The sequence below is a fragment of the Cavia porcellus genome, unplaced genomic scaffold (genome assembly GCF_034190915.1).
Source record: "Cavia porcellus strain 051 isolate PalLab524CR breed Dunkin Hartley unplaced genomic scaffold, mCavPor4.1 scaffold_12, whole genome shotgun sequence".
In the NCBI taxonomy this organism is placed as follows: Eukaryota; Metazoa; Chordata; class Mammalia; order Rodentia; family Caviidae; genus Cavia; species Cavia porcellus.
Genome location: NW_026947495.1, coordinates 34,166,567 through 34,192,812, shown reverse-complemented (window position 1 = coordinate 34,192,812; position 26,246 = coordinate 34,166,567). Strand labels below are relative to the sequence as shown.

Sequence of the window (26,246 nt, the reverse complement as noted above, 5' to 3'; positions counted from 1 at the left end):
CAAAATGGGCTTATAATAGCCACTGACAGAGTCAGGTGCGGAAACATGCAAAAGAACTTTCAGTGTGCTAGAGATCTGAACATTCCAGTCCACTGCAGTGCCCCATGTGAGTCGGTATCTGGAGGCTGAAGAGTCTGTGCCAGAATCCAGGAATAATGTAAGGTAAAGGTGAAGACTGCAGCTCCTCTGAAGAAGCATAAGAGGAGCTTTTCCCTTTTTTAGGGGGATGGTGATACTGAAGATTGAACTCATGACCTCGCCCTTGCCAGGCAGGCGCTTACACCACTGAGCTAAATACCCTGTTGGATCTCTCCTTCTTCATTTCATTTATAATTCCATCAGGCAGAAAGCTTATTGGTTGGCAACACTTGCACCCCAGTCAGATCTCTCATCAGAAATACTTAGAACTATGCTGATCCAATTTAATTGAGCGCTTTTTAGTCAAGATGACACAGTCAGTTAACAGTCACATCAATCAAGAATTATTGAATTTTGTTTTGAAATCTCTATTTTCATCCAATCTAGATTTTTAAAAAAATTTTATTACTTTAACATTTTTGGAGATTTAGCAGTTATTTTGTAGAATATTTGTCTGATTATTTCCTCATGTCAAAATATATCAGGCATTTTGGGGCAGAATACTACATCAATGATTTGTACTTTTCTCAATGCATCACATTTGGGGACACATGATTTCATTTTCTCCTGTTATTTATGTAGTATATTAAGTTTGCTTACTTGGTCAAGCAAATGTGTACCAAGTTTCTTCATTACAAGTCCTAGAGTGAATAAGTGACACTCATTGCATTTTTCCCTTGTAATCAATTAGTTATATAGGGGTGCATTTAATGCATATTTCTTCTTTGTGCATGAAAAATGGAGTCAGCTTGTTCAGAACTTCATTAAAATTGCAAGTCATCCTTGTAATAGTGTATGTGGTAGGGAAGAGGGAGAATAGAAAATAATGACTCAGTAATAGACACACCAATCAGCATCCATTCCATATTCAGGAAGCTTAGCTTTACAGAAATTGATATTTAATAAATCAGTATTTTTATAGGTAAAGAAATATTTTCATATTTTCAGAATTTTTCATTATAATTTCTAGAAAGTCTTATATTGGACTTCATGGTAATAGTAATGACAGTGATTATTTTTGGACAAAACAGGGCATTATATGACCATAATTTTCCTATTTGCTTTGGTTGGGTTAAACAATTTAAAAATAAATGACACTTCCTTGATGAGAATTTTTTAAAACTTTAAAGTGATAAAAAATAAAATTAATATGTGGTTTAAAGAGGGATTACTGGCTTTTGATCTTACGCGCTCCTTATAGCCTATGAAGAAGGTACTTGAAGTCCTGTTTATGATGTATGTACTTATTATATAATCATTCTTCTTGTGTGAAAGGCTTGTGCTGCAGATCATGCAAACACCTGAAGTTAGCCATTTGGCTTGTCAGCAAGGGAGAATTTACTATAGTTGCAATTATGATAAAGCAAGGATGATATTTTAGATTTATTAAGCACAGAAAAAAGCATTTTCAATGTAAAGTGTCCACAACCGTTTTGTATTTGTAATATAATGAAAAGCACTTCAGGCTTAGAAGACTAATAGTCACTGCTTTGCTGAAACTTTCTACTGGTGAGATTTCAGAAAGAATTCTTAACCTTCTTGAACCTTGTTTTTTTTTTTTTTTGTTTTTTGTTTTTTTTTTTTTTTTTTTTGAATGAGAATTAAATCCAGAAGGGTCAAAGAATGTTTCATTATGTTATAAAGGTGCCATTCTATCAAAATGACATCTGAATGTCCTCAGCTGCTCAGGGACCATACTTTGTCTTTCTTTTGTGTGTGTGGTAAATATCTCATTAGAAGATATTTGTTTATGTTTGTTCTTCTAATACTTCATATATCCTATGAAAGACAATATTCACTCAGTGAGCTGTCTTGTTCATCGTTTCTATTTGTCCTAGTTCCATTCTATCACATAGTAATAGTCAGCAAAGTAAAAAGAAAAAAAAAAAAAGTTTGTAGAATGAGAGTAAGTAAATGCTTGCTTTTATGATAGATAGGTTTGCTTTTAGCTTATTTTTTTCCAAAGACAATGAATAAACCTTTCATCATTTTTCATGTGTGGTTTATATAAGAGTTTTTATAGATTGTATATCTGATACCTTACCGGTTCAATAATGGAGAAGAAAAGATCTTTATAGGGTACTTTAAATGGGGTTGGTGAGAAAACATGCTGGGAGTAGGCGACTACAGTGGATGTCTATTGCATAAATCAGAAGGGTTTATATCATAACGTGAACATGTGCCATTCCTGCTTATGTATTAAATTTCAGTAGTTGGTTGCATTAAAAAAAAAAGCAAGTGTAATGAAATTAGCAAGCAAAATATTCCCCACCAGCCTAATATTTGGTTTGTTCTTCGGATACAGCTTTTTTTTTTTTTTTTTGCCTTTTTCAATATAATCCTTCTAGATTCTTTTTTTTTTTTTTTTTTTTTCTTCAGTAACTGGGCTGAGAAGACCATTGAGATTCAGGGCTTTTATAGATCTTAGTGGTTGCTTTTTAAGAGATCAAACTTTAGAATGTAAATGCTGGTACATGGTATTAAGGCCTGACTTTTGATGTATCCCTATAGGTGATGTGTTTTCCTTGTGTGGGAGGAGTAAAGAAGAGAAAAGGGCAAATGTTGACCCCATCAAGCATACTTAGGACAGTAAACCTTAATTTCTCTGTTTTCTAGGGTCCTCTTTGCAAGCTCAGTGCTTAACCTGACTGAACTGGTTGCACTTCGGCCTGACCTTGGGAAACTGAAAAAGATTCTGTACTTCCATGAAAACCAATTGGTATATCCTGTCAAGAAGTATCAGGAGAGGGATTTTCAATATGGATACAACCAAATTCTTTCATGGTTGGTATAGAGTGCATTGCTTTTTGTCCTTTGCCATTTTTTTCTTTGCAAATGGTTAGCTTTTATATCTGGAGCTTGTTGTAGTCAGGGGTTGTACACAGAGAACAACTAGGATTAGGATATGGAATTTATAATATTTTTATAATGGTCACCGGGAATTAACACAGGAAAATGCAGGAAATCTATCTGCAACACCAAAGACAGATTAGTCAAGAGCCTAAATCCCATGGCAATGTCCCACAAGAGCCCAGATAAAAACCCAGAGCTCAGGACAATGCCTCCCACGAGTCCAACTGGAGGTCCAGAGCCCACAAGAAGGACTCACGCCAGTCTCTTTTATGGATCTGTGCCGGGAAGACCCAAAGATCAGCGGTGGAAGCCAGAAAGTCTATGCCAGCAGGGTGAAGGAACTGTGCTAGTGGGATGAAGGTTCTACGCTGGAGCCCCAGAAGTCACACTCACAACAAAGACCAGGGCTATCCTGAAAGGCACCACAGCTGTCCTCAGCGACACGGAGGCCCTGAGCTCCCCCGACGACAAGCACAGTTGGGTACGTCCTAGGAAGCAGCGTGACGAGTTCATCCTGGAGACCAAGCAGCACGTGTCTTCCCCTCCAGAGCTAGGAAGCAGTGCTCAGTGTGAGGACCTAAGCTTCTCCAGGAGAACCAACACCTCAGACAGCAACTCATAGGAGAACCCACAATGCCTCCTTAACACCTCAACCCTCAACACCTCCCTTCTTCTCCACCTATTTTTCCTGGTAACCCTCCTCAGGTGGAGCATCTTTGCTCAATGCATGCTAATGTAATCCAGCTGGCGTTAACTTGACCACCAGTTCTCAATCCATAACGGAGCTCTACTGTACACTTACAAACACGTTAAGGTAGCTATGTAGTTTACAAGATTCCTTCTATGATAATAATTACTTGTGCTCTGCAGAATATATAGAATAATAGTTACTCCTTTTGTCTTTTAATAAGTGTGTACATAAATATACACATATACATAAAACATTCCAATTATATGTTAGAATAATTAACTTTTCATAACATGCAAAATAGAATCAAGAGGTTGGCAGGGATTCTGTGATTTCACCCCTTGATTCTGTGATTTATTGTTGAAAACATGCTTTTAGAAAGGGCAGCTAGTCAAACTTATATTTGTCAGTCTCTTTCACTGTATTCAGCTAAAATCAAAATAGAAATTTACAGAGAAAAAAATTAATGCAGAATAAAGCAAAGGACTTTGGGTTCTTTTCCCCCATTGTTTTTAGGACAGAAAACTACAGAGAATGAGTTTTTTGATGTTGTTTATTTTTTTTTCTCCTCATTGAGTTCTCTGAAATGCTGCAGCCTTAAAATACCATAACATTTTAAAGGAGAGGATCTGTCTTCCTCAAAGTCTTATCTCCTGGTAAAGAAGTTAGTAACAACCCAAAATGGCTTTGCTATTGGAGCCTAATAATGTAACTGCACTAGTCAAAGGGAATCAGTTTGACAGTGATTATGTACATCTTATTCACCTTTATTAGCAGTTATTAGCCATGGAGATTGATAATATGTTTAAGCAAATCCTCCTCTCCTGCCATTCTGTTTCATAGTTTAAGTGACATAGAAAAAATAGCTATATGATAATTCTGTCTTTTGAGCATTTTGTAAATGTTTTCCCGCAATCATTTTTACAAGCTGCTTCAATTATAAAGTAGCAGTGCTATCAAAGTAGAGTGGAACTGCTTCACGTCAGATATCTCATAAAAAAGCAACTGTTTTAAAATTTCATAATAAAATTAAAATATTTCATATTGAAACAGAGAGGGGAAACATGTTTTAAAAATAAAAATAAAATCATTTAGTGCTTTATCAATATGGAAACATTTGCAATATTTTTATGATTTCTTGAATTAGCATCAGTTTTTTCTTTAGATAGTGTGTGTTTATTACCCTTGAGAAATCACTGGAAAAAAATTAAGTCTATTTTTCCCTTTATGGGTGGCTTTAAAGTTAATGGAAATTACACCCCCTCATATCAGGATTGAAATGTGCCAAAAAAGAATATTTCTGTAGACTGTCTTGAATCTTTAATTTGTAATAGACTAGATTTTAAAGAGTATAAGTAGTTGAGTCACATGCCTTTGAGGGCAAACGTCTATTAAAAAAATTACTCACCCCCCTGCCTTTTATAATTTTTTTCATAAAGAAAGAAACTATAAAAGCTTGCACATGATTTTTGCTTTTTTCTTCTCAAGAGGGCAAACTGATAGACATGCTTGGAGGAAAGAAGTGGCCTTCATCACCCTTTGGTTTATTAATGGGAAAAAATAGTTCACAGTTGTCCACAGGAAAAATCAGAGTGTCAGAAAGCAGTCTTGTTCTGATTCTTTTTGAAAAGTATGACTCCTGCTTCCTCAAATGTTTCTTTAGTTTTCTTGCTGACTTCTGCTTTTGTTGGCACTGTCAGATTTCTTTCTTGACTGTGTGGCAGTTAAAGACTTTAAAAATGACTGACATTAGTGCTCACCTTTAACAGAGGTTTCACTAACCTTCTGACTTATGAACACGTGTCATAACTATATATTATGATCTGTGGATCGCTATTGTAATATGTGACATATGGTGAAAACAGACTAGCTGTAAACATTCTTCAACTTTTAGATAGTGTTATACTGGGTTCTGCATTGCTTAGTGTTTTGTCAGCACTTCTGTGACATTCCTTTGTATTATCCATGTTGTAGTTCCCCCACTCCCCAGGTTTGCACCAGGTAGCACCTGAGAGCAAAGTACTTGCATGCAAAACTAATTTTGGAAGAGAGGCGTGGGGCTGGCAGGTCAAGATTTCTTTCATTCGTTTTTCATTTTACTGTGTATTAATAATAGTAAATCTATATCTGTAAAAATATAAATAGTAAATTTAGCTCAATAAATATGATATAATCTAAACTGAAGTTTTGGTGTTTCTAATCCAGTCTATAAGCTGTATTGATTTTAAATTTTGCACATATACTTCTATGTCTTTTTTCCTCTCTTCTCCTCTCCCCTCCTCTTTCCTCCCTTCCCGTTTCTCCTTTTCCTTCTCTCCCCCATAGCTCACTTCCCCTTTATACATGCTTCTTTTTTCCCTCTCCCTTCTCCCCCTCTCCCTCCCCTTCACTCCCTTCCTCTTCTCCTTTCTTTTCCTTTGCTTTGCTTTTTCTTGTCCTTTTTGTTCTGTTCCTTTCCTTTCCTTTCTCCTTTTTCAATGTGTGATTGGAGATTAAACCCACAGCTTTTCCCCTTAGCTATATCTCCAACACTTTTTAAATTTTTAATTTAATTTTTTTTTTTTTATTCTTTGAGATAAGAGTCTTGCTAAGTTGCTAAATTTCCCATAGTGGACTCAAACTTGCCATTCTCCTACCTCAGCCTCTCATTGTATATTTTCTTTTCAGTATCATTAATTATGTATTATAGGGAAGAATAAAACCAACTGTTTTGTATATTTAATCTTATGTTACCTGCTTGTGGAAGTATTTGTATGCATTTCACTAAGCTACAGTGACACTGAATCATTGGTTAAATGAAATGGGTCATTTTCAGAAATCAAGATTGGTGATTTATTAAATTAATTTCCAATTCATAAAGTGATACTACTACCCATTCAGGTTTTATTCAGGTTCTCTGTAGTTACCATTGTGCTCATTGGTGCTCAAGAAAATTTTATAGACAATCTGAAAAATGTTGACGTTTGTATCCTTTTTTTTTTTTTTTTTTGGTGATGAAGATGGAACCCATGCTCAGGTATATCTTTTGAGACTGTGTTTCCCTAAGTAACTATGTTGCCCAGAACTTTTGATTCTTTTGCCTTAGTCTCCCGTAATGCTGGTATTGCATGCATGCTTGGCTCTGCTTTCATATTCTCATTTAACAATTTTATTTTAAAGCATTAAAGAGAAGAATACAGTCTTTTGTGAAAAGTGGTAGCCAATGTTATATTTGGTTTGTTTAATTTTAAAGATGTATAATCTTATAGTCTTTTATGATACATTGTTTTATGTAATGAGCAAGATTGAATGATATGTATTTCTGGATCCCTTTCCACTAACTGTTTGTATTTTTCTGATTACATTGAATGTAGTAGTGAAATAAATTATTTGTAGAGATACCATCCTTCCTGTGTAGCTCCTGAACTTTAGAAGGTCTAACATAATTTTTTAAAAGCAAAACCTAAAGCAGGACATAGATTTTAATTAAATATTGTTATATATAGTGTTATATATATTATAGGACAAAAGTAGCTTTATATGAATTAAGTAATGACAAATATTGTAAACATCCTGTTCTCAGTAGTGCAGTGTAAAATAAAGTGCATCACTGTCAGAGAAACTAATGTGGTTAGTTGGGGTACAGCAAAAGAAGACTTGCTGTACTTATAGTGTTGTTGATTTGGAAAGTTCCGCATCATGGTGACATATGCTTTGGACATATGCAATCTCATGTGATCCCATTAAATCTTTTTTGTACTCTTGTTACCTTTCCTCCTTGATGCCACCAAATACAACTTCCTGTGATAGAACACTAATGACACTAACTTTCCTATTAGAGACACTTTGATAGATACTGATGGGAAACAAAATGTTCTTTTTATGCCTGTGGTGAATGTAAACTCTGATTGATGCTGTTTATATTATAAAAATAACTCTAAATGAATCTAGTCTCATCATTTGCATTTATCTTGTCCCTTTACAGCTTGGTGGCTGATGTAGTTGTATTCAACTCAGTTTTTAATATGGAGTCCTTTCTCACTTCTATTGGGAAATTTATGAAGCTGATTCCTGATCACAGACCCAAGGATCTGGAAAGCATCATCAGACCCAAGTGCCAAGTTATTTACTTTCCCATCATGTTTCCTGATGTGAGCAGGTCAGTGTCTTTGACTGTGTTCTCAATTTTGTGTCATAAATTACTTCTCAAATATGTAGAAGTTGATATTCTTCTTGCCAATTGCAACTTTTCAGCATCAGCATAGTTAATTAGAGAATTAAGTTCTATCTCACCAGGCTGTGATTTATGAAGATTGTAAATAATCATGTTTACAAATTATCACTGAGTGGTTGGTGCAGACTGCTTTCTTCCTTTCTTTACTTATACGTTTTGTCCTTGTATGCTACTTTGGCTTTCAACACTTACTGTTGTCTTGCTGCTGTTGTTACAGAAGCTGTTGTCAAACCTATTTCTTAACTTTTGCATTCATCTTATCCTCATTGATTTATATGCATCATAGTAACTCTTCTAAATAAATCTATGTTAAATTTCATTGTTTGGATGCCTTTAATTTCCCACGTTGATCTCTTGTACTTTTTCCTTCTTCATTGATATTATTTATATTAATAAACTATTAAATCTTTCAAATTGAGTTGCAAATGTACTTCATAGCCATTTTTCTTTCTCAGTTATTAAGGACATTTTTTATTACCTTTGTTACTGGGCCCACCCTGAATTAGCAATGGATGATGTGGCTCAAAGGGAACATTTTGGAATTCTTTTTCACTTTTGATTAAGCCCTGCAAAACTATTTTTACTACCACCAGGAATATTTCTCCCTTGTGAATAGAAAGTTTACTTCAGTAAGACTCACACTAAGTGGGGATGCTGCTGTTTTGTAATTGACTGCGTCCTTAAAAGGAGTTCAGGGACAGCTGTTTCTTCCCAATCTCTGAAGTGAAGGCAGGGAATGATTTAATATCATACATGCTGTGCAAGATGTCAGCATTAGTCATTATGTTCTAAACTTACTGAGTTCATCCAGGTTTTGCTGTTGGGATGGTAGTCCTCATCTGTACCCACAATGTTGAATTATTTGAGTGTCTTACTGGTTAATATTTCATTGGTGAAAAAATCTGCACTATACAAAAATCAAGTTAGTGAGGCATAAAATTTAAGTTAGACCACCTTGCACAATCCTTACTTTATGGATTTCAGAAAAACAGAGGCTGAGAGAAGAAGTAAACTGGCTTGTAGTCATTTTAAGATTGTCACGGACTGGATTAAGTCTAAACTAAGTTGTGTGATTTCTGATTGAAATTTCCAAATACTGTGAAAGCTTCCTGTCATTATAAGTCATTTGTCAATAACATTTAAGATCTATTTGCTCTTTCGAAAATTATAAAGCTAAATTGAACTAATATCACAATTTTCAGGAGTGTGTGTGTGTGTGTGTGTGTGTGTGTGTGTAGTTATATGTTCATACTTTTGCAAGACTGGTTCTCCAGAGATACTAAAATCCACATACTCTCAAGCCTTATTTATATGACCTACATACATTCTCTTGTGTGCTTCACATCATCTCTGAATTGCTTATAGTATCTGATACAATATGAAGGATATGCATCTAGTTGTTACGTAGTAATAGGCAATAATGACAAGAGAGAAATTGTACATATTCATTGCAGATGCATTTTTTCCTTCTCAAATGTTTTTGATCTATAGTTGGTTAAATCCATGAATAGGGAACTTTGTGCAGATACACAGTTTTCCTAGGTGTGATGAAAGATTTTCAGTTTCTGAAAACTGTAATTTTTATACTTGAGATTTATCATTAACTTTAACATAGTTATGTATCTGAATTTTAAAATATCAGCCTTATTTTTTGAAATGTTTTTCATATACTCTATGGGAAAATGAATATCTTTAATTAAGTGGTTGTAATTCACCTTAATTATTACTGCTATAGATTTTCAAATAAATGTCCAAAGTTTATTTGTGTCTGGTATGCTTCTATATCTTATGTTTAAAACATATGTGACAATCGAATAGTTTATTAATTTGGACCATGTTAGCATAAAAGAATCTAGCTAAAAGAAGAGGAGAAGAAATATTGTGACCAGGGCCAAGGGATATAGCTTAGCAGCACAAGGTTGTAAGTTTCATCCCCATACCAAAAAAAGAAAAAAAAAATTGTGGCCAAGATACCGTTCATAAGCAAGGTCTTAGCCCAGAGTGTTATTTAAATTATTTTCAAATGGTAATTTGCTTTATACAACCCAAACTCATATAGTAAGTGATTGTTTATATTAATGACAGTAATTCTAATGCTATCAGTTTTAAAAGCATATTATTTTGTTGAGATGTTGAAAAATGTTTAGTGATTAAAGGCAAATAGTCAAGGTGGTTAAAAAAAAGAGCAAAAGATGTAAATTATTGGTATAATACATTACATGTAATATAGCATGATAGATATTTACCAAAGAAGAAGTGAAAGCCATATTTCTAACAGATTTAATGAGGATTTATGAAATTAATGTCTGGTAGAAGAGTATGACTATCACATAGGCATTCAGTAATAATGAACTTGTGGTACCTCTATTATCTATTGCTTTCTTCACTATCCCCTGCCTTATTTCCAAATACTAGAAAAATAGCTGCAAGAGAAACTATTCTTTTGAAAATATTTACTTATATGCATTAAACATTTAGGGATATTCTTAAATGCTGGGGTCTTAGCTTGTACTTACTAGCTCTGTGACTTGTGCTAGTGGAATGATCCTGAACCTAAATTATTTATTTATTTATTTATTTATTTATTTATTTTTATTGGTACCGGGGATCGAACTGAAAACCGCCTGCTTCAAAGCAGGTGCTTATGCTGCTGAGCTAAATCCCCAGCCCGGAACCTAAATTCTTTCATGGTTTTGATTATGTTTACCTTGTCACCTCATAGGGATGTTGAAATGATTAAATAAATAACGCATGCCAGATGACTGGGATAATGGTTGGATATAATAGGACCCAGTAAAACATTATTTGCTCTTATTTAACTCCTTTACCCCCATTAATTTATAACTCCCCCACATACATTACTGCTACCTGAATATAGAGTATTATCTCCACTCCACCTCTCACCTTCCTGTAAGTGACTCATGAAAACAGGAAACTTACTCTACCAAAAGGTCAGTCTAACATAAACAGAGAGATTTATATTAATTGCTTTAATATTGATATTTATATTTAATTGCTTTCTCATTCCTATTGAAACAGTCTTTTGACCTCCCCAAAACTATTATCCATTGAGTTGACTTCTTACATTTATTTTCTCTTTATGCAACTTAACTTCTGTATTCCATCTTTATATTTTGCTGTCTTAAGATCTCAAATCTTTTTTGTCATTTGCTTCATGTTGGATTGGCAAAAGCCCTAACCCATTTCTTCACTACAGGATTAAAAATGACTAGAGAAAAATATACCCAACCATACGTGATGGAATGCTCTAAATTTCTACTCCTAAAAAAAAAAAAAAAAATTCTACTCCTAAATTCAGATAGGGCCTTTGGATTATCATCTGTCAAACATACCATTTTTTATCTTTTTAGATATTAAATCATGCTTTCCTTTTCCTAAAAACCTCAACTATCAAGTTATCTGTGCTCATAATCAATTGAGTTTGAGAAAATAATCAGAAACAAATTTTCAGATTTGACACCAACATTAGCTGCTTCTATGTACATACTTTCTATCATCAAATGACTTTGCCTTTAAGGAAGGCCATATTGTCCACTTCTTTGCCATAACTTTCTCTTGCATATTCAAAGACTATTGTTCTAGTGATTCTTTCTTTTCTGTTCTGCATCATTAGTTTTCTGCTTTTCTGAATCATTTCTGTTTTTCTTTCTTTTGAATCATTCCTTTTTAGCATGCAAAAAGCCATTGTTTCTTACATTTAAAAAATCACTCTTGATTGTATTTCTCCCTTCTGCTACTGCCTCATTTCTCTGCTTCTCTTATTGTATAGCTTCTCAACAGAGTTACCAGTTTTTACTGCTTCCAACTTTATTCCTTCCGTTCTTTCTTCAGGTCTTTGCATTAAGGCTGTCTTCATTAGGATGAATAGTGAGTCCCATGTCTCCCGTGCTCACTTCTCAGTGCTTATGTTTCCTAACATATCAGCAGCACTTTACACATTATGACATATTCTTTAGTTGGCTTCAAAAATACACAGTCTTCTGATTTTCATACACAGTACTGCTTGTCTACCTCCTTTGCTGGTTCCTTCTGTCACTTTAACCATTTAACAATGGCCAATGATTCTTGAGCTGACCAAGAAAAAAGTTACAATTGAAATAAGAAGAAAAGCTAAGAGTCAGGAAGTCAACAATGAGACAGTTGTCCTGCAGAACAAAGTGAAGGAGTTTAAGGATGATCAGAAGTGCATTCAGAAAACTGAAGTTAAGCAACATGATTACCAAAAAAGCAATCTTGAATTCGGTAAATGATCATTGGTTCCCCTCCTTGAATTTTGTTAATTCATAGTTAAGGTTTATTTTTCTTTCTGAATCCAGATAAATTTAGGGTTCTTTGTTCTGTCTCTGTCTCTTTGTGTCTGTCTCTGTCTCTGTCTACCTGTGTCTGTCTTGGTCTCTTTCTCTGCTTGTCTGTCTCCTTGCTATCTTACCAATACACAGATGGCCTCCTCATTTTATGGATGAAGATACTAAGGTAGCCTACAAAAATTATGTGTCTTCCCACAATTATACAATTAATTATAGAGAGGAGAATAACTAAAAGTCATATCTGAAAAACTTTATCCAGTGTTTAACCACCAACTTATATCGTTAATGTAATTTTGGAGGTCTTGATGTCTGATTTTTTAAGCTGACAGCAGATTAACAGCATCAAATTGGGGTGTGATAAAGGCAGGCTTACTGACAGCAGTAAAAAATGACAGCTGACTGACAGCTTGACAACAGGGAGGATAGAGATAAACTATTTAAAAAAATATGTATGGAAAGTGAAAACACATAGCAGCCTGGAGCCATACTATGGCAGGGCAGGCGACTCTGCACATCAAATAACCCCTGCAGACATTTCTCCATGATTGTACGGCTTGTACATCAAAAAGATATCTGTGATTTATTAATAGAGATTAAATGGTAACTAGTAAGTTTCATTTTAAGAATATAAGGAAATGCATAATTTTTGCTAGAATTTATAAATGACATCAAATGGAAATAAATGCTGTACCTTACTTGTAAAATGTAAATAGACTGCTTTTACCAAAAGAAGACAATAAACACCTTCAATCCTCTCCTGTGCAGCTATACTATTCTTAAGTACAGGTAACCAGAGGATACTTGACTAAACTGTTTTTTAAGATACCCCTGATTAGAGCCTTGCCATTGGTCAAATCTCCTTTTTCTCTGGTGTTGTAGACAGTGGCTCATTTAGTACCAAACACTTACACACATGACAGATAATTGATAGTCAACAAAGAAATTTCTATAATATTAAAACTAGCAGATAATATCTCCTTCTAGTTCATAAGATGAGAGTCAATACTGGAATGTGTTTCAGAAGAGAACTATCCTGTATATATATCCAATATAATTTAAAATACATAAATTAGATGAAAATTAACTATGATAGTTTTTATGCACATTTCTAGAAAACAAATTTTACATGGAAATGGGTGTGTGATATAGGGGGAAAAGAAGAGAATTGAACATTCTGCTATGGTAGATGCTACTGCAAGTCACTGTTTCTTACTCCAGATCATGTCACTGTTGTGAAGGAAAGGCTCTGCAGAAGTAATACAATTTCAAATATCCAGACTTTTGTGTAAGTCTCGGTCTTAACAAATAAGAACATCAGACTTTTCAGATCATTTATGACAGTCATCTGTAGAAAATAGACCTAACCATAAAAGTTAACCTTCATGGAGTCTTACTTCATTCCCTGCATTATACTATGCATAGTATTCATGGTTTAGTATTTTATGTTTCCAGTGACTGTAAAAGACATTTGCCATCAATAGTTGAAGAAAGCTAGGCACAGAGACCCCAAATAATTTTTTGCACACATTCACACTTGTAAATAGCAAGTATAAAACTGTAAATTGACATTTTGTACCCTGTTTTAGAAACTAAGGTCTAATAGACTTACTATACTATCTTTTCCTGAAAGAGACGTCTGGTCTCTAAAACTTGACTTCAACCAGTGAAGAAGAAACGATTTTTATAGAAGAGAAATGACAGAAAGTAAACTGTCATGGCAATGTTTTGAAAGGAAGACCTTAAATGTAGATTTTATTATTATTATTATTTCCACATTTTTATTGGAAAATATTGATTATACAAATTAATGGGTTTCATTTGGCATATTTGTATATGTGTAGTATATGACATATTTTAATCACCCCAACACCACTTTGTTTGCCCTCCATTTCACATTTTTGGGTCAATGTGTATAATGTATTATTCAGCCATAAAAAAACAATTTTTAAAAAAAAATAATATTTTGTTTGTAGAAAAAATGAATGGCTCTGGAGAATACAATTATAGGGACAAAATAGGTCAGACTCAGAAAGACACGTATCTCTGTTTTTTATGTGGAATCTAAAAGGTATTAAGAAAGTAAAAGGGAGGCTATTATTAGATAAGACAAAAAGAATAAGGGTGAAGAAAAAATTGTGTAAAGGCAAAAAATGGAGGATGTATATAATAAAGACTTATAAAAGTTTGGGAAGGTCCTTAAAAAGAATTAGAACGCTTAAGAAGGAATTCTGATAGTAAAATTGAAAACAGGCCTATAGTTAAGCAAAATAGAATATTTTAAGGAACAGCTGTATTTTTAGCCTATAATTTTATATGCATAAGAAGATAATTTGCTTTCTGTTTCTAGGTATCTCTCATTTATCCAAATTCTTTTGCCTTACAATGTAGCTGGCATTACACCATTACAAGTCAGCACCTGACCCATCATATCAAATGTTAACTGTCTGCCATAACCCAGTTTTCTTTTTTTTTTTTTTTTTCTGCTATGCTCTTCCAACATGGCATTTTTGCCCATGAACCAGTTAACTATGTACAGAACCCACTGGAATTGTGAGCCAAATAAAACTTTAGTTTAGATTATGGATAGTGAGTATTTTGTCCAATTGATGACAGAGTGATTAATACAGTTACAATATGGCATCCCTTATACTTGAAAAAAGGTTAGGGTCCTCCCAGGAAAGTCCATCAGAGAGCCATGGAAAGGATATATCAAAGTGGATATCATCTTCAAATAATAATAAGTTGGATTAAAAGTAAATGGAAACAAGTACTCACACAGTCAAAGCTAGTATTCATGTGTGTTTATCACTTACCTACCTTCTCAGTCCCATCATATTGTCAATAAAGAGTTTAGATTTCTTTATTATGAATCTATATGATTAACATAAAAAGATCAAATGTACATGTTTCCTTTGGTGACATTACACATCATCTACATATGTATTTTTATTGGGGATGGATAGAAGTCTTAGGAGTCTGATCTTTGAGCAAGTTGAAACAAGTGTAGTTTCCACTGAATAATATGCATTGACTTTCAGATCTGCTATGGTCAATGTAAGGCATTGAATGTCAACATTACTCTGATTATTAGGACAGAATTTTGTGTATTTCTGTAATTATTTCACTGTGTATTTCTATTTACTACCATATTGGATTGCAACTTGCCACAGGATAAACAAGAGTTGTTACTTCCTCTGAAATTTCTTTTTTTTTTTTTTTTTTAATGTCTTTCTTTCTTTTCTTTTTTTTTTTTTTTTTTTTTTTTTTTTTTTTTTTTTTTTGATACTGGGGATGATTGGACTCACAGACTTGCATTTGCCAGGAAAGTACTTATGCCACTGAGCTAAATTCTCTGGTCCCCCTCTGAAATTTCTTAATTCATAGTACAGTTTGCATCCTTGGAATAGAAATTCTGTAGAATAGAAACTAGAACATCCCTAGTTTTCTACTTTCTACTTTTTCAACAGCAAAAAAGAGAAGAAAAATATGTTGGTCACTTGGGCAATCTTGCTTTACTATAACCTTAGGAATTTATCCACACATTTCTCTCTATTGTTTCCATGTAGCTAAAACACTGAAGCCAAAACAGAGGTTTATGGACTTTTTGCAACTAAATTAGAAACAAAAATGGAGAATTTTAAAAACAGTGTGAAAGCTTTAAATGAAAATTCTCAGGCTGTGCAAACAAAGGCAAGGAGCCTAAGGGCTTTTTGAAGAATTCTTATTAAAGAAAACACTGTTTTACATTGCAAAGCAGATGTGTCAGAACACAACAGCAGATCTGTAATTTGAGAATTTGTGGATTGATAGGACAGAAGGCAGCTCTACCAAAAACTATTATTTTGCTAACAAAAGTTCTACTTTGGGTGATGGTGGAAGGTTTGACAGAAAACGCCTTAATTTTCTAACAACATATGATTATATTTCTCAGATATTTTGAAAAAGTATTAATGTTAGATGTATTAGTAAACTATTGCCTGTACCCTATGAAGTAATATTAAAGGTAGTGTCTTGAATATTAATCTCAGCCTAACGTAGAAGAAAAAAGCTTTGTTTTTTTTACAAATTTAAATGCTTTGAAATGAATGCAAATACATGTTTTCTCTGAATGTTCTTAATCAAAGTTATAGAATCACTGTATGGCAAAAATCCTCCAGATAAATCATTCTAATGTTTGATACTATTCACTGTCAAGAAATCTCCTTCATAGCCCATCCAAATCTTTCTTGCTGTATTAGGTCCTCATCATTCCCTCTTACTATTCTCCATGAGAGGAGATAATTTCCTTGCCAGTCATACACACATACACTCACTCTCCTAATGTTATATTGAACAAACTCTTGTTTGTTCAAATGTATTTTTAATGAAATTATTATCCATGTTAATGCCTATTTACAACAGTTAGAATTTCTGCTTTCTTAAATTGGAATTAACCTCACAGAAAGAATTGCTCTGAATTCAGCAGCCGTGACACAAATTTTGCTTTGTGTTATAGAACAGTTTGCCCATTTCCTCAAATAGGTAGAGATGTTTATTTGATTTTTGTATCAAAGACTTGATGTTCATTTTTTCATAGATTGTTTTAATTCTGTCCTGAGAAGTCCACTATTTGAATTGCAAAGGCCACAGATTACAGTGTTGAAAAGTAGTTACAAGTCACAGTATACTAACCTATGGGCACCGGCCCAAGAGGAGTGAGGGAGCAGGGCTGCCACAAGACTGGAATGAATGTCACTTGACAAGCTCAAGTAACCAATGAGGGTATTCAGCAGCAGGTCCAATAGGCTCCTTTTTCCCCTCAGGCTCAAAAGATAGCACCAAACTTCCCAAAGCACAGTGATGGGTGTTCAGAGTAGAACTGTAAGGCAAAAACAGGTTATATGCCCTCAAATGAAAGCTGTGTGTAATACATTTTAGAATAATTTCAAGTACATTATTTTGATATTTAAAAGATTAAGCTTTGTTTATCTTTTTAAAAGTCATCCATTTTTGGTAATGCTGAGTCAAAGGTTAGTATTAGGAGCATGGTATGCTAGGATTTCAGTTTGGCTTCTATTGCTTAGTACCATTATTCAATGTAGGTCAAAATACTCATTCTCCCCAAGCTTTAGCTCTCATTTTTGGGATGGAAATTGGGATATCACCTACTTCTTAGGTGTAGTTTGAAGACTGAGGCACTTGTTGTATAATAAGTTGTCTGAGCATGATGCCTACAACCTACCAAGTGTGCAGTACATATTGGTTGCTTAACTAATTCTCTGATCACCATTTTGTCATCTATTTTCAGGCTTTTTGGCAAAATCACCCTATTCAGTATAATTCTGACCTCTAAAGTAATGGGGATCAAAATTTTCATAAACTCAAGCAATTCCATGGAACAGTTGAGGATCTAAAGTTTGCCACTAGTTAAATAAATAAATAAATAAATAAATAAATAAATAAATAAATACATGGACTGTTATAGATTAGCAAACCACATGACAGCGGCCAAACATCATTTTGGCAATGTAAGTGCAATACTATGTGGCAGAGAAAGTCACATGTAAGCTGTCTATATCTTCCTGGCACCAATAGTGTGTGCATGTTTCACACTGGTGGTTGACGATGAGTGGACTGATCAGTACACAAGAAATTTCAACTCTTCCTTATTCTGTTCAGAAACTGGGGGATGTTCTAGACAGTTTTTCATTAAAAATAAGTAATTTGGAATCTGTCATTGCATAAGTACCAATGCCTCTTATCTAAAATAGCTCATTCTCTAAGAAATTCTAGCTATACGACTATAATATGAAATTTCTTTAAAGTATGCTTTAAAGTTATTAATGCAAAAAATACCTAAGTTCTTTAGGGCTTCTTATGTACTGTTTTTATGTAACAACTATTAAAGGTTGCTGTAGGTGTGAAAAATACAGGAGATTTTGGTGTAAAATAATAATAAGACAGTCTTTAATCTTAGGCCAGGAACTTTGTAGAAATAATAGATGAAATCAGTTTTTTAAGTATAATATTCTAAAAATATGCTTTTTATGGCTTTTAAGCTGGGCATTAAAGACTTACAAAGCTTTTGGAATAGGGCTGGCTATCATTTGTCAAGTGCCATTTCTGAGCATGTAGTTCATGTACACTGTTTTTCATCTTTATAAAATCCCTGAAAGCTAGGTAATATTATATCTTCATTTTGCAGTTGAGAAATCTGAGAATCAGAAGGTTAAGCTTGCTTAAAATTACCTAGCTACTCTAACTGAATGGCTCTAAAATGTGGTTCTAATATTTGCTATTAAAGGAAAGTTCCATGGGTTAGAATGAGCAAGATGACATCTTGAAGAGAGAATAAGTGCAAAGATTTGTGTCAGTAAGTGGCCATTGGGTCTGGAAGAGTTTCATTGCCTTTGACTCATTTGAATGAAGAGATGGTAAAGTCAGAAGTAGGAATTAAAGCTGAGAAGTTTATAATTTGGCCTTTTTTTGTGTGGGAGGGCACTGTTATAAAGTAAAAGATTAATGATAGAAGACAGAGAAATAGACCTTTTGGAAATGAGAAGGGGACCTGGGGATGGAAAGAGAAGAATGGAAGGAGAAAGAAAAACAAGATGTACTATGTATACTTATCAACTTCCTATGATGTGAGTATATTTATTAAGTATCACATACATATAAAAATAAAGAACAACAAAAATTATGGGAAACTTGGTATTAGAAATAGAGTGTTGATGGGAAAGAAATAAAACCAGAAAAAAAGTTATTAGAATAGATAATTAAAGACTAGAGAAGTGGAATTCAGATGCAAAGGAGAAAATTTACAAAAATACATTGACTGTAAGCTTGGCAAGTTGATGTGGCAACTTAATTGACTAGAGGAGTGTCCAGATAGTGTGCAGTTTGATTATCCTGGCTGGAGTAATATCTGAATTCTTAGAATTGCTGGTGCAAAGAAGGTGAATTCACACTTGTATATGCTGGGTCTGAGAAATTGGATGCTCATTTGGATGGCACTGGCCAGCAAGAAATGTCCCCTTTTGCTTCATTATCATCATTTCAAACTTAGGGTGATTTTCTTCATCCATCAGTGCTTATAGAAGTTTTTTTGTTTCTTTCCTCTCTCCTTTGGCATATGTGATACTGCTCAGTTTTCTTCAAATAAATCCAAGATACATAATTTGTTATTGTCTCACAAAAATTCAGTGCAAAAATTTTAAAACATCAAATCTCTTATATTCTTACTTCTGGGAAACTATGAGTATATTGAGTTATTTTTCTCTTGGCCTTCTCAGAGTTCCATAATAAAGCCACTTTTGGTCTCTTTTCATTGTGCGTCATGAGATTCACTACTATATGATGATACAGTAGCAAGGTATAGAGCCTAAAAATTGAATTTGAGGTCAGACAGAGTGTATGTCAATACCATTTTTTCCCCCTAACTAATCATCTGTGTTAAGAAAGTTGTTTGCCAGGTATGGTAGTGCACACCTGTGATTCCAGCAACTCTGGAAACTAAGGCAGGAATATTTAAGGGCAGCCCAAACAACTTATTAACACTCTGGAAATGTAGTTTAGTGGCAGATTACTTTCCTAGCATGTGTGGGGCTCTGGATTACTTAGTCCTTAATATTATCAACAACAACAAAAAGAAAGAAAGAAAGAAAAGAAAGAGGTTGCTTGACTTTTTCTCCTTCATCTTTAAAGTATTGATAGGTGAGCTAATATCAGTCTGAATTTTGTATGAATTAAATGAGGTAGGTACACTGTGTAATAGAAAATGCTTAAGTGCTTAAATGCTTAAGGTATAGTAAGCATTAAATAAATTGCAGTTTTTCTTGTGTATAATTTGTGTGTTCCCAAAATACCTTTTGTGCGTTCATTGCCTATTTGTAATTTATTTAATTTTCTAGAGAGCTAGAACTGAACCCAGAACTATAATCCTATATGATTTCAACAAAGTTTTCAACAAATTAAGACTATTTTGCTTTATTTCAATTGCTAGGATTTTTTTTTTCCTGTTGTCCTTTAAAACATATTGCTTGCTGTGGTTCTAACTTTTCCATACTGGACAAAGCATCGAAGGTCTATGTATAAATATTGATAAGAATAAAGAATATGAAAACCAAATACTTTTGTGTTCATGTATACTGTCATGTGTGCCGTTGATCTTCTGGACTATTGATCTAAATGAGGTGACTCAGACCTTTCTCATGGCAGGCAAGTGTGCATAATACCAGCTACCTGCAGAAGTGCTTCTGTAATGAGTAGAAATGATGAGCTTTCCTTAGGTTTAGCTGGTTTTATTTTGACTAAATACAGCCTATAAATTAATTTTATATTACCAAATGTTCCTATGGAAGTAATTCTCAATTAAATAATTGTCACTACTTTGAAAGATTTTAATTTTGTATGTTAGTCATACTGAACATGTCACTTTAAAAATTTAGTGAAGGTAACTGTGAGATCTTAATGCTTTACTGAAAGCCTAGACATAATTTTCTGGAATTAAAGATAAGAATACTAGTTCCACAAAATACTTGCCCCCTTTTCAGTAAACTTCTGTTTTCGTTCTTGTTGTATGCTGAAATCTTGGTGCTGTTTCTTAAGGAGCCATAAAATGAGAATGCTAAAGGTTTTCTCATTTCCCCTGGACCACACACTGAAATTTACTTAAACTTCGTATCAAGATAAGACATAATATTTTAGCAACTGTTCTCTTTTATATGATACATTTTCATGTATCCATGGATATGTCTTTCCTGTATGAAATTTCATAAAAAGTACAGTTCTTATCCTCTGAGTGCATGAATGTAGGCTGTCACTCTAATTTAGTTTACATGTAGAGCACAGATTTGTCAGTTCTGAATACTCAACATCTTCAAACCCAGTGGAAATCTGCTTTATTAAGTATTTAGGAACACCCTGCTCTAAGCATATGAAGTGATTCTACAGAATGGGAGCAGATACTATCGAACACTACCACATTTTATTTTATGCTACCAAAACTCATACCAAGACCTTAAATGCATACTGTAAACATTTTCCACTAATTGAAAATGGTGCTTCTGTCTCAGGCTCTGAGAATGAGTTTGAAAGGACATAAACAAGAGACAGTAGCATATCTAAAAATAGGTGATAAATTCTGTTGGAAACAGAAGGCAAGGAGGAGACCAAACTTTTAAAAAAAAAATCAATGTTTTTGAAAATTATTATCAAGTGAAAGGGGAAAACCAGAGGCAAATGTCAACTACACTTTCATTGTAGCCAAATTCATTTTGTTTTCAATAAATCCTTGATTTCCTCCCTTTATGAAAGAATAGAATCAGGATTTTTCAAAAAATGGAGAGATATCTGTGATATAAAAACTAGAAAACTTAATGTTTTAGTTCTTGTATTTTATTGCTGAAGAAATTATAGCAAAAAGATTTTTACATGAGATCATCAGATCACAGTAACAACAGAATTTAGAAACTCAGTGGGAAAAAAATGAAATTACTAGAAATATGGAACCAAGGCTGTTGTTTGTATTAGTAACGAGTACATGAGTTATCCAGAATTGACAAAATAGATCAATCTCATCACGAGTGGGTGGTGTGCAGAAATTTATACTGTAGTTTATTAGTGTTTTTCAGTGAAAGCATTCAGTTTTCTGCTCTATAACTCATTTTAAGGTAAAAATTGATATGAATCAGCTATTTGCTTTTAACATACTTTGCCTTTTCAGTAAATATTGGGCTAACCATATTAAAGAATTGAGACGTAGTTTTTCTCATTTGAAACTCAGAACCTGAAAATAATTTTCTCATTACCTTTTTCTGGGACTTGGTATCACAAATCCTGAGTGAAGCAGTCAACTTTTTTTGTGCTTTCTCCTTGCAGATGTGTAATAAATTATTTACCCTTTATAAAATAAGTCTTTAAGTTTTCCTTCATGTCTATGCCAAAAGACTGTTTAAAATTTACATTATGAGATGACTTTTACAATGTCTGTTCTGCCTCTTTCTATGACTGTCATTTAAACCACTTTTTAAAATCTCTGAATATCTAGCTGACATTACTAGGGATGTGTTGAAGTTCAAGGTATCTCCTAGAACACCACTTTGTTTGGTTTGTGTGTGTATGCGCGTGTGCATAATAGCAGGTGTACACACATGTGTATGGACACAAGGAAGTGTGCAGAGAGAAAAATATATACTTGACAGTCAAATCTGCTTTGCAGTCTTGACTCAGCTGTTTTCTAGATGTGAGACTTAGTAATTGTAATACCTGTTCTGACTCTTAATTTTCCTAGTGTTAACATAAGGGTTATATGAGAATTATGTCAGAGAGAGCACAGGTGATGTGTTTCACAGTATATGGTGTACATTCCCTCTACCTCTCTTCTTTTCCATATATGAGATTATATCTGCTACTCTATTGTACTTTATTAATTATAATTTCCATTTATAGACATCTGAACAGATCTCTTTGAGTTTTTAGCTCAACTTTACTTGCATTGGGGAATTATTTAAATGTAAACCTGAATTTGTTCTTGGATAATACATGTACTGCTGTACTATTTAATTGGTGGTTTTCCCCTTCTCTCTTTTCTTAACTGCGTTCATTTAGATTACTGGTTAGCAATGCATGTCCTCAGTTGCTTTGAAATTATTCCAGGTAACAAATTTCCTTTTCTGCTGCTTATGGGTATGTTTGTCCTGCTGTGTTTTGCTTACTTTTTATCATTTTGTCTGTTTTTCTTATGTTTTATTTTATGTTTGTTTTCAGGATTAGTACTTGTGGAGCAGTAGGGACATATTTAATTAAAGTAGTGAAACTATTTCCTTTCTAGACAGAGAATAGTTTTGCCATCATTCCATGTAATCTTTGAGTACATGGCTCTGACAACCTATGTCTGCTCAGGCTCACAGATATGTCTTACATCTCTTCTGAATGTTAGTTGAGGGTAGAGTACTTCTCCTTAGATGAGAAGGTGGTAAATGAACAATAATCTAGTAATGGATTTTTCTTCATTTTCTGTATAGAAATAGGGAAATGTTAACATAAGATTTTATTTCTGACTTTAGAAGAATTGGTAGCATAAATAAATATACTTAGAACTAATTGTATATTAAAGGATTTTTACAGTTTTTTTACTGGTTCACAAATTCTTGGTCATTAAAGAAAGATTTGGTTAGAATTTTGGCCCTTCTGAAATATAAGCCTTAGGTTAAAATGGCTTTTTCTCTCCCCCATTCATTCTACGAAACATGTCTTTGGGTTTTAATTATGTGGCCTGTATTAAGAAGATAAACTGACATACTATCTCTCAAATAATATGTCATCGGACTTTTTCCCCCCTTAAATAAAGGCCAATTTAAAACAAGAAGGCAAACAGAGGAGACAATAAAACCACTGTTACAACCAAGTGGTTACAACACAGTTATAACTTACCTAAATGCTGATTTTTCCATGCTAGTTATTACCTACATAGGTTTAAGAAAAATACAGATGTCCACATGAGATAACTCTGAATATTTGGGGTTGGGCCTGGTCATGTCTTTTTAAAGATCCCCCATGTTATTCCATTGTGAAGCCAAAGTCGAAAACCACTGCTGAAAGCATCTCTACCAAATAACAATTCAGGGCAGGTCCATGTGCTTGCAGTAGTCTCTCCTGGTCTTACCATGATTCCTTTTTCAGTCTTAGCCAAAATAATGTTCCTATCTGTAAGTGCCAGCAGGCAGTCTATAGTGAAAATTATATGCCTTCATAAAATGAATTTGTATAATTCTGTATCCTGATGAAAAATAAGAAAATGTCAAAAATTGTATTTATCCTTGATCTCTTTCCCCATACATGTTGGCAAGCCTCCATTTCCCATTGACTTAACGTTCAGTTTTTTTCTTCACTGTTTTTCTTGGGTGACATTGGAAATTTTTACCATCTGATGAAGGCAGATGTATTTTCAAATAAAAATGTTTTAAGCATTTGTTCTTGCTACTATTCCTTTCTTTGGCAGAATATTCATATAGTTGATAAATAGTTTGCTTTCTTTAAATACCTTTTCATATAATCTTTGTAGCATGTTTCATGGGTATTTTAACCTAGTTTTATGGTTTTTCATGAAATAAGGTATTTTCTAAATATGTTATGCTGAATTTAACCGAAATAAGCAGTTGTACTGTATGCCTTTAAAATTATTATGATTTCTTGCATTTTTAGTGTAGCACTTTTATCCTGAAAGATTCAAAGCACACTGAGAACGGTTACAAATTATACAGTGAAGCAGAGTCACCATTGTGGAGAGAGGCTTGGCAGCTGTTTAACAGCTCATTGCAACACTATACAGCAGGTTAGGTTAGGAAGTAAAGAATAATACTGGAGTCACTTAAAAAAAAATGCTGGTAAGAGATGAAGTAAGCAGAATGTAATTACCTAAGTTGGAATTTATCCAGGACATAAGGCTAACACCTCCAGTTTCAGAAGAGAAAGCTCTGATGCTTTAATAACCATGAACTTGCTTGCTACGTAGCTGAAACATAAGGGTACTTTTACCTTCTTCAAACTATCAGTGTATGCTCTTAGTACTGTTGCACTTAATACCTAAAAAGAAAAAAAAAAGCCCTAAAAATCCACATATTCATGCTCAGAAAAAGATTACCATATCATTCTGTCTTTGGTGCTTACTGTTTGGTTATTGAGGATTCTACAGTTGTATTGAGACTTAAAAGAAATCCATGATAGAAAAATGTCTTACATAGGCATATGAAAAGTAGTGCTTAAACTTAGTCTAATGTTAAGAATTAGCTGTCTCTTTCCTGGGATATTTAGGAATACTATTAGTTCTTTCATATAGTATAATTAATTTTTATTACTGCTTCAGACATATTTAAATTCTTCTAAGAAAATTTTAGAGGAAAAGGTCACTCACCGTTTTAGAGAAAAATTTTAGAGGAAAATATCACCATCACTGATGCAATTCGAAATAAAAAGATGTAACTTTAGGTTAGAAATCTTAATGCAAATGAACCAATTTGGTGTCAGATTGAGATTTTACTCTGGAAAATAATCAACCTAACATTTGAGAGAAGCATACAGAAATTAAAATCAGGAAGACAAGATAAGAGGAACATGTTATAGGTCAAGGTGAGAATTGGAAATCAGAGTTTGACTTGTTTGAGGAATGTTAGGAATCTAGGTTAACAGGACCCTAGGTCTGAAACCAGCACCAGGGATAGCTCCCAGTGATGGTCACTTTTTGGCTCTTTGGTGCTTTCCTATCAGCCCTAACCCTTAGTCTCATACATCCAACTTTGTAGTTTACTGATGCTTGAAATCAGGAAAGTTGATCATTTCTTTCTAATAATGTTAATGTTAGAAGCAAGTTAGAAGTGAGGTACAGTGCAATTCATTTTATATGTCTTATTTAATATTTACAAATTTACATGCTAGATTGTATAATTCATGTTTACATATGTGAAAGTGAAGTTTAATAAATTTGCCCATAGTCCTGTTTAAAATATGTAGTGGCATTATAAGCAAATGTTTATATGTCAAAGCTTTTGCTCTTGATTACTGTCTGATGAAGTTATATAAGATCATATGCATACTGGTTTCTGTAAAGCTCAGTGGCCATCAGGTGCTTTAGCGTGCAGCTGAGAAGGAAATTTAGAGTGCTTCTAATAACACCTGCAGTATAGCTGATACGAGTGTTCTCTGCTCCAGAATGGTCACATGGGAAACTTACAGTGTGTATGTGTATGTGTGTGTGTGTGTGTGTGTGTGTGTGTGTGTATGTGTGTGTGTGTTCTTTCTTTTGTTATGACAGAATTTTTTAAATAAAACAACCATGTGTCAGTCTCTTTAGAGAAAATTCCTAATTACTATGAATGAATTCCACATGATGTCTGAGTTACTTCAAACTTCATGGTACGTTTCTGTGTCCTATATCACTGTCACACTCATTATTTTATTTTCTCCTAATTTACAACTTTTATTTTCTCCTAATGCAAATGGATATGAGGGGCTATAAAGTACCTTTTTGGTGGCAGGGGATTTAGCTCAC

The 26,246-nt window shown here is 33.8% G+C and overlaps 1 protein-coding gene across 16 annotated transcripts in view; it reads left to right on the top strand.

The window, feature by feature from the left end:
• Window positions 1-26,246, top strand: part of Gtdc1 (glycosyltransferase like domain containing 1) — a 472,440-nt gene that overhangs the window by 185,158 nt on the left and 261,036 nt on the right. For 15 of the 16 annotated variants that reach the window (XM_063259040.1, XM_063259037.1, XM_063259038.1 and 12 more), the window contains 2 exons: window positions 2,755-2,922; window positions 7,644-7,817. In XM_063259040.1, the coding sequence (XP_063115110.1) occupies window positions 2,755-2,922; window positions 7,644-7,817 (342 nt within the window). The remainder of the gene's footprint in view (window positions 1-2,754; window positions 2,923-7,643; window positions 7,818-26,246) is intronic. The other variant, XM_063259042.1, reaches the window with a different exon arrangement.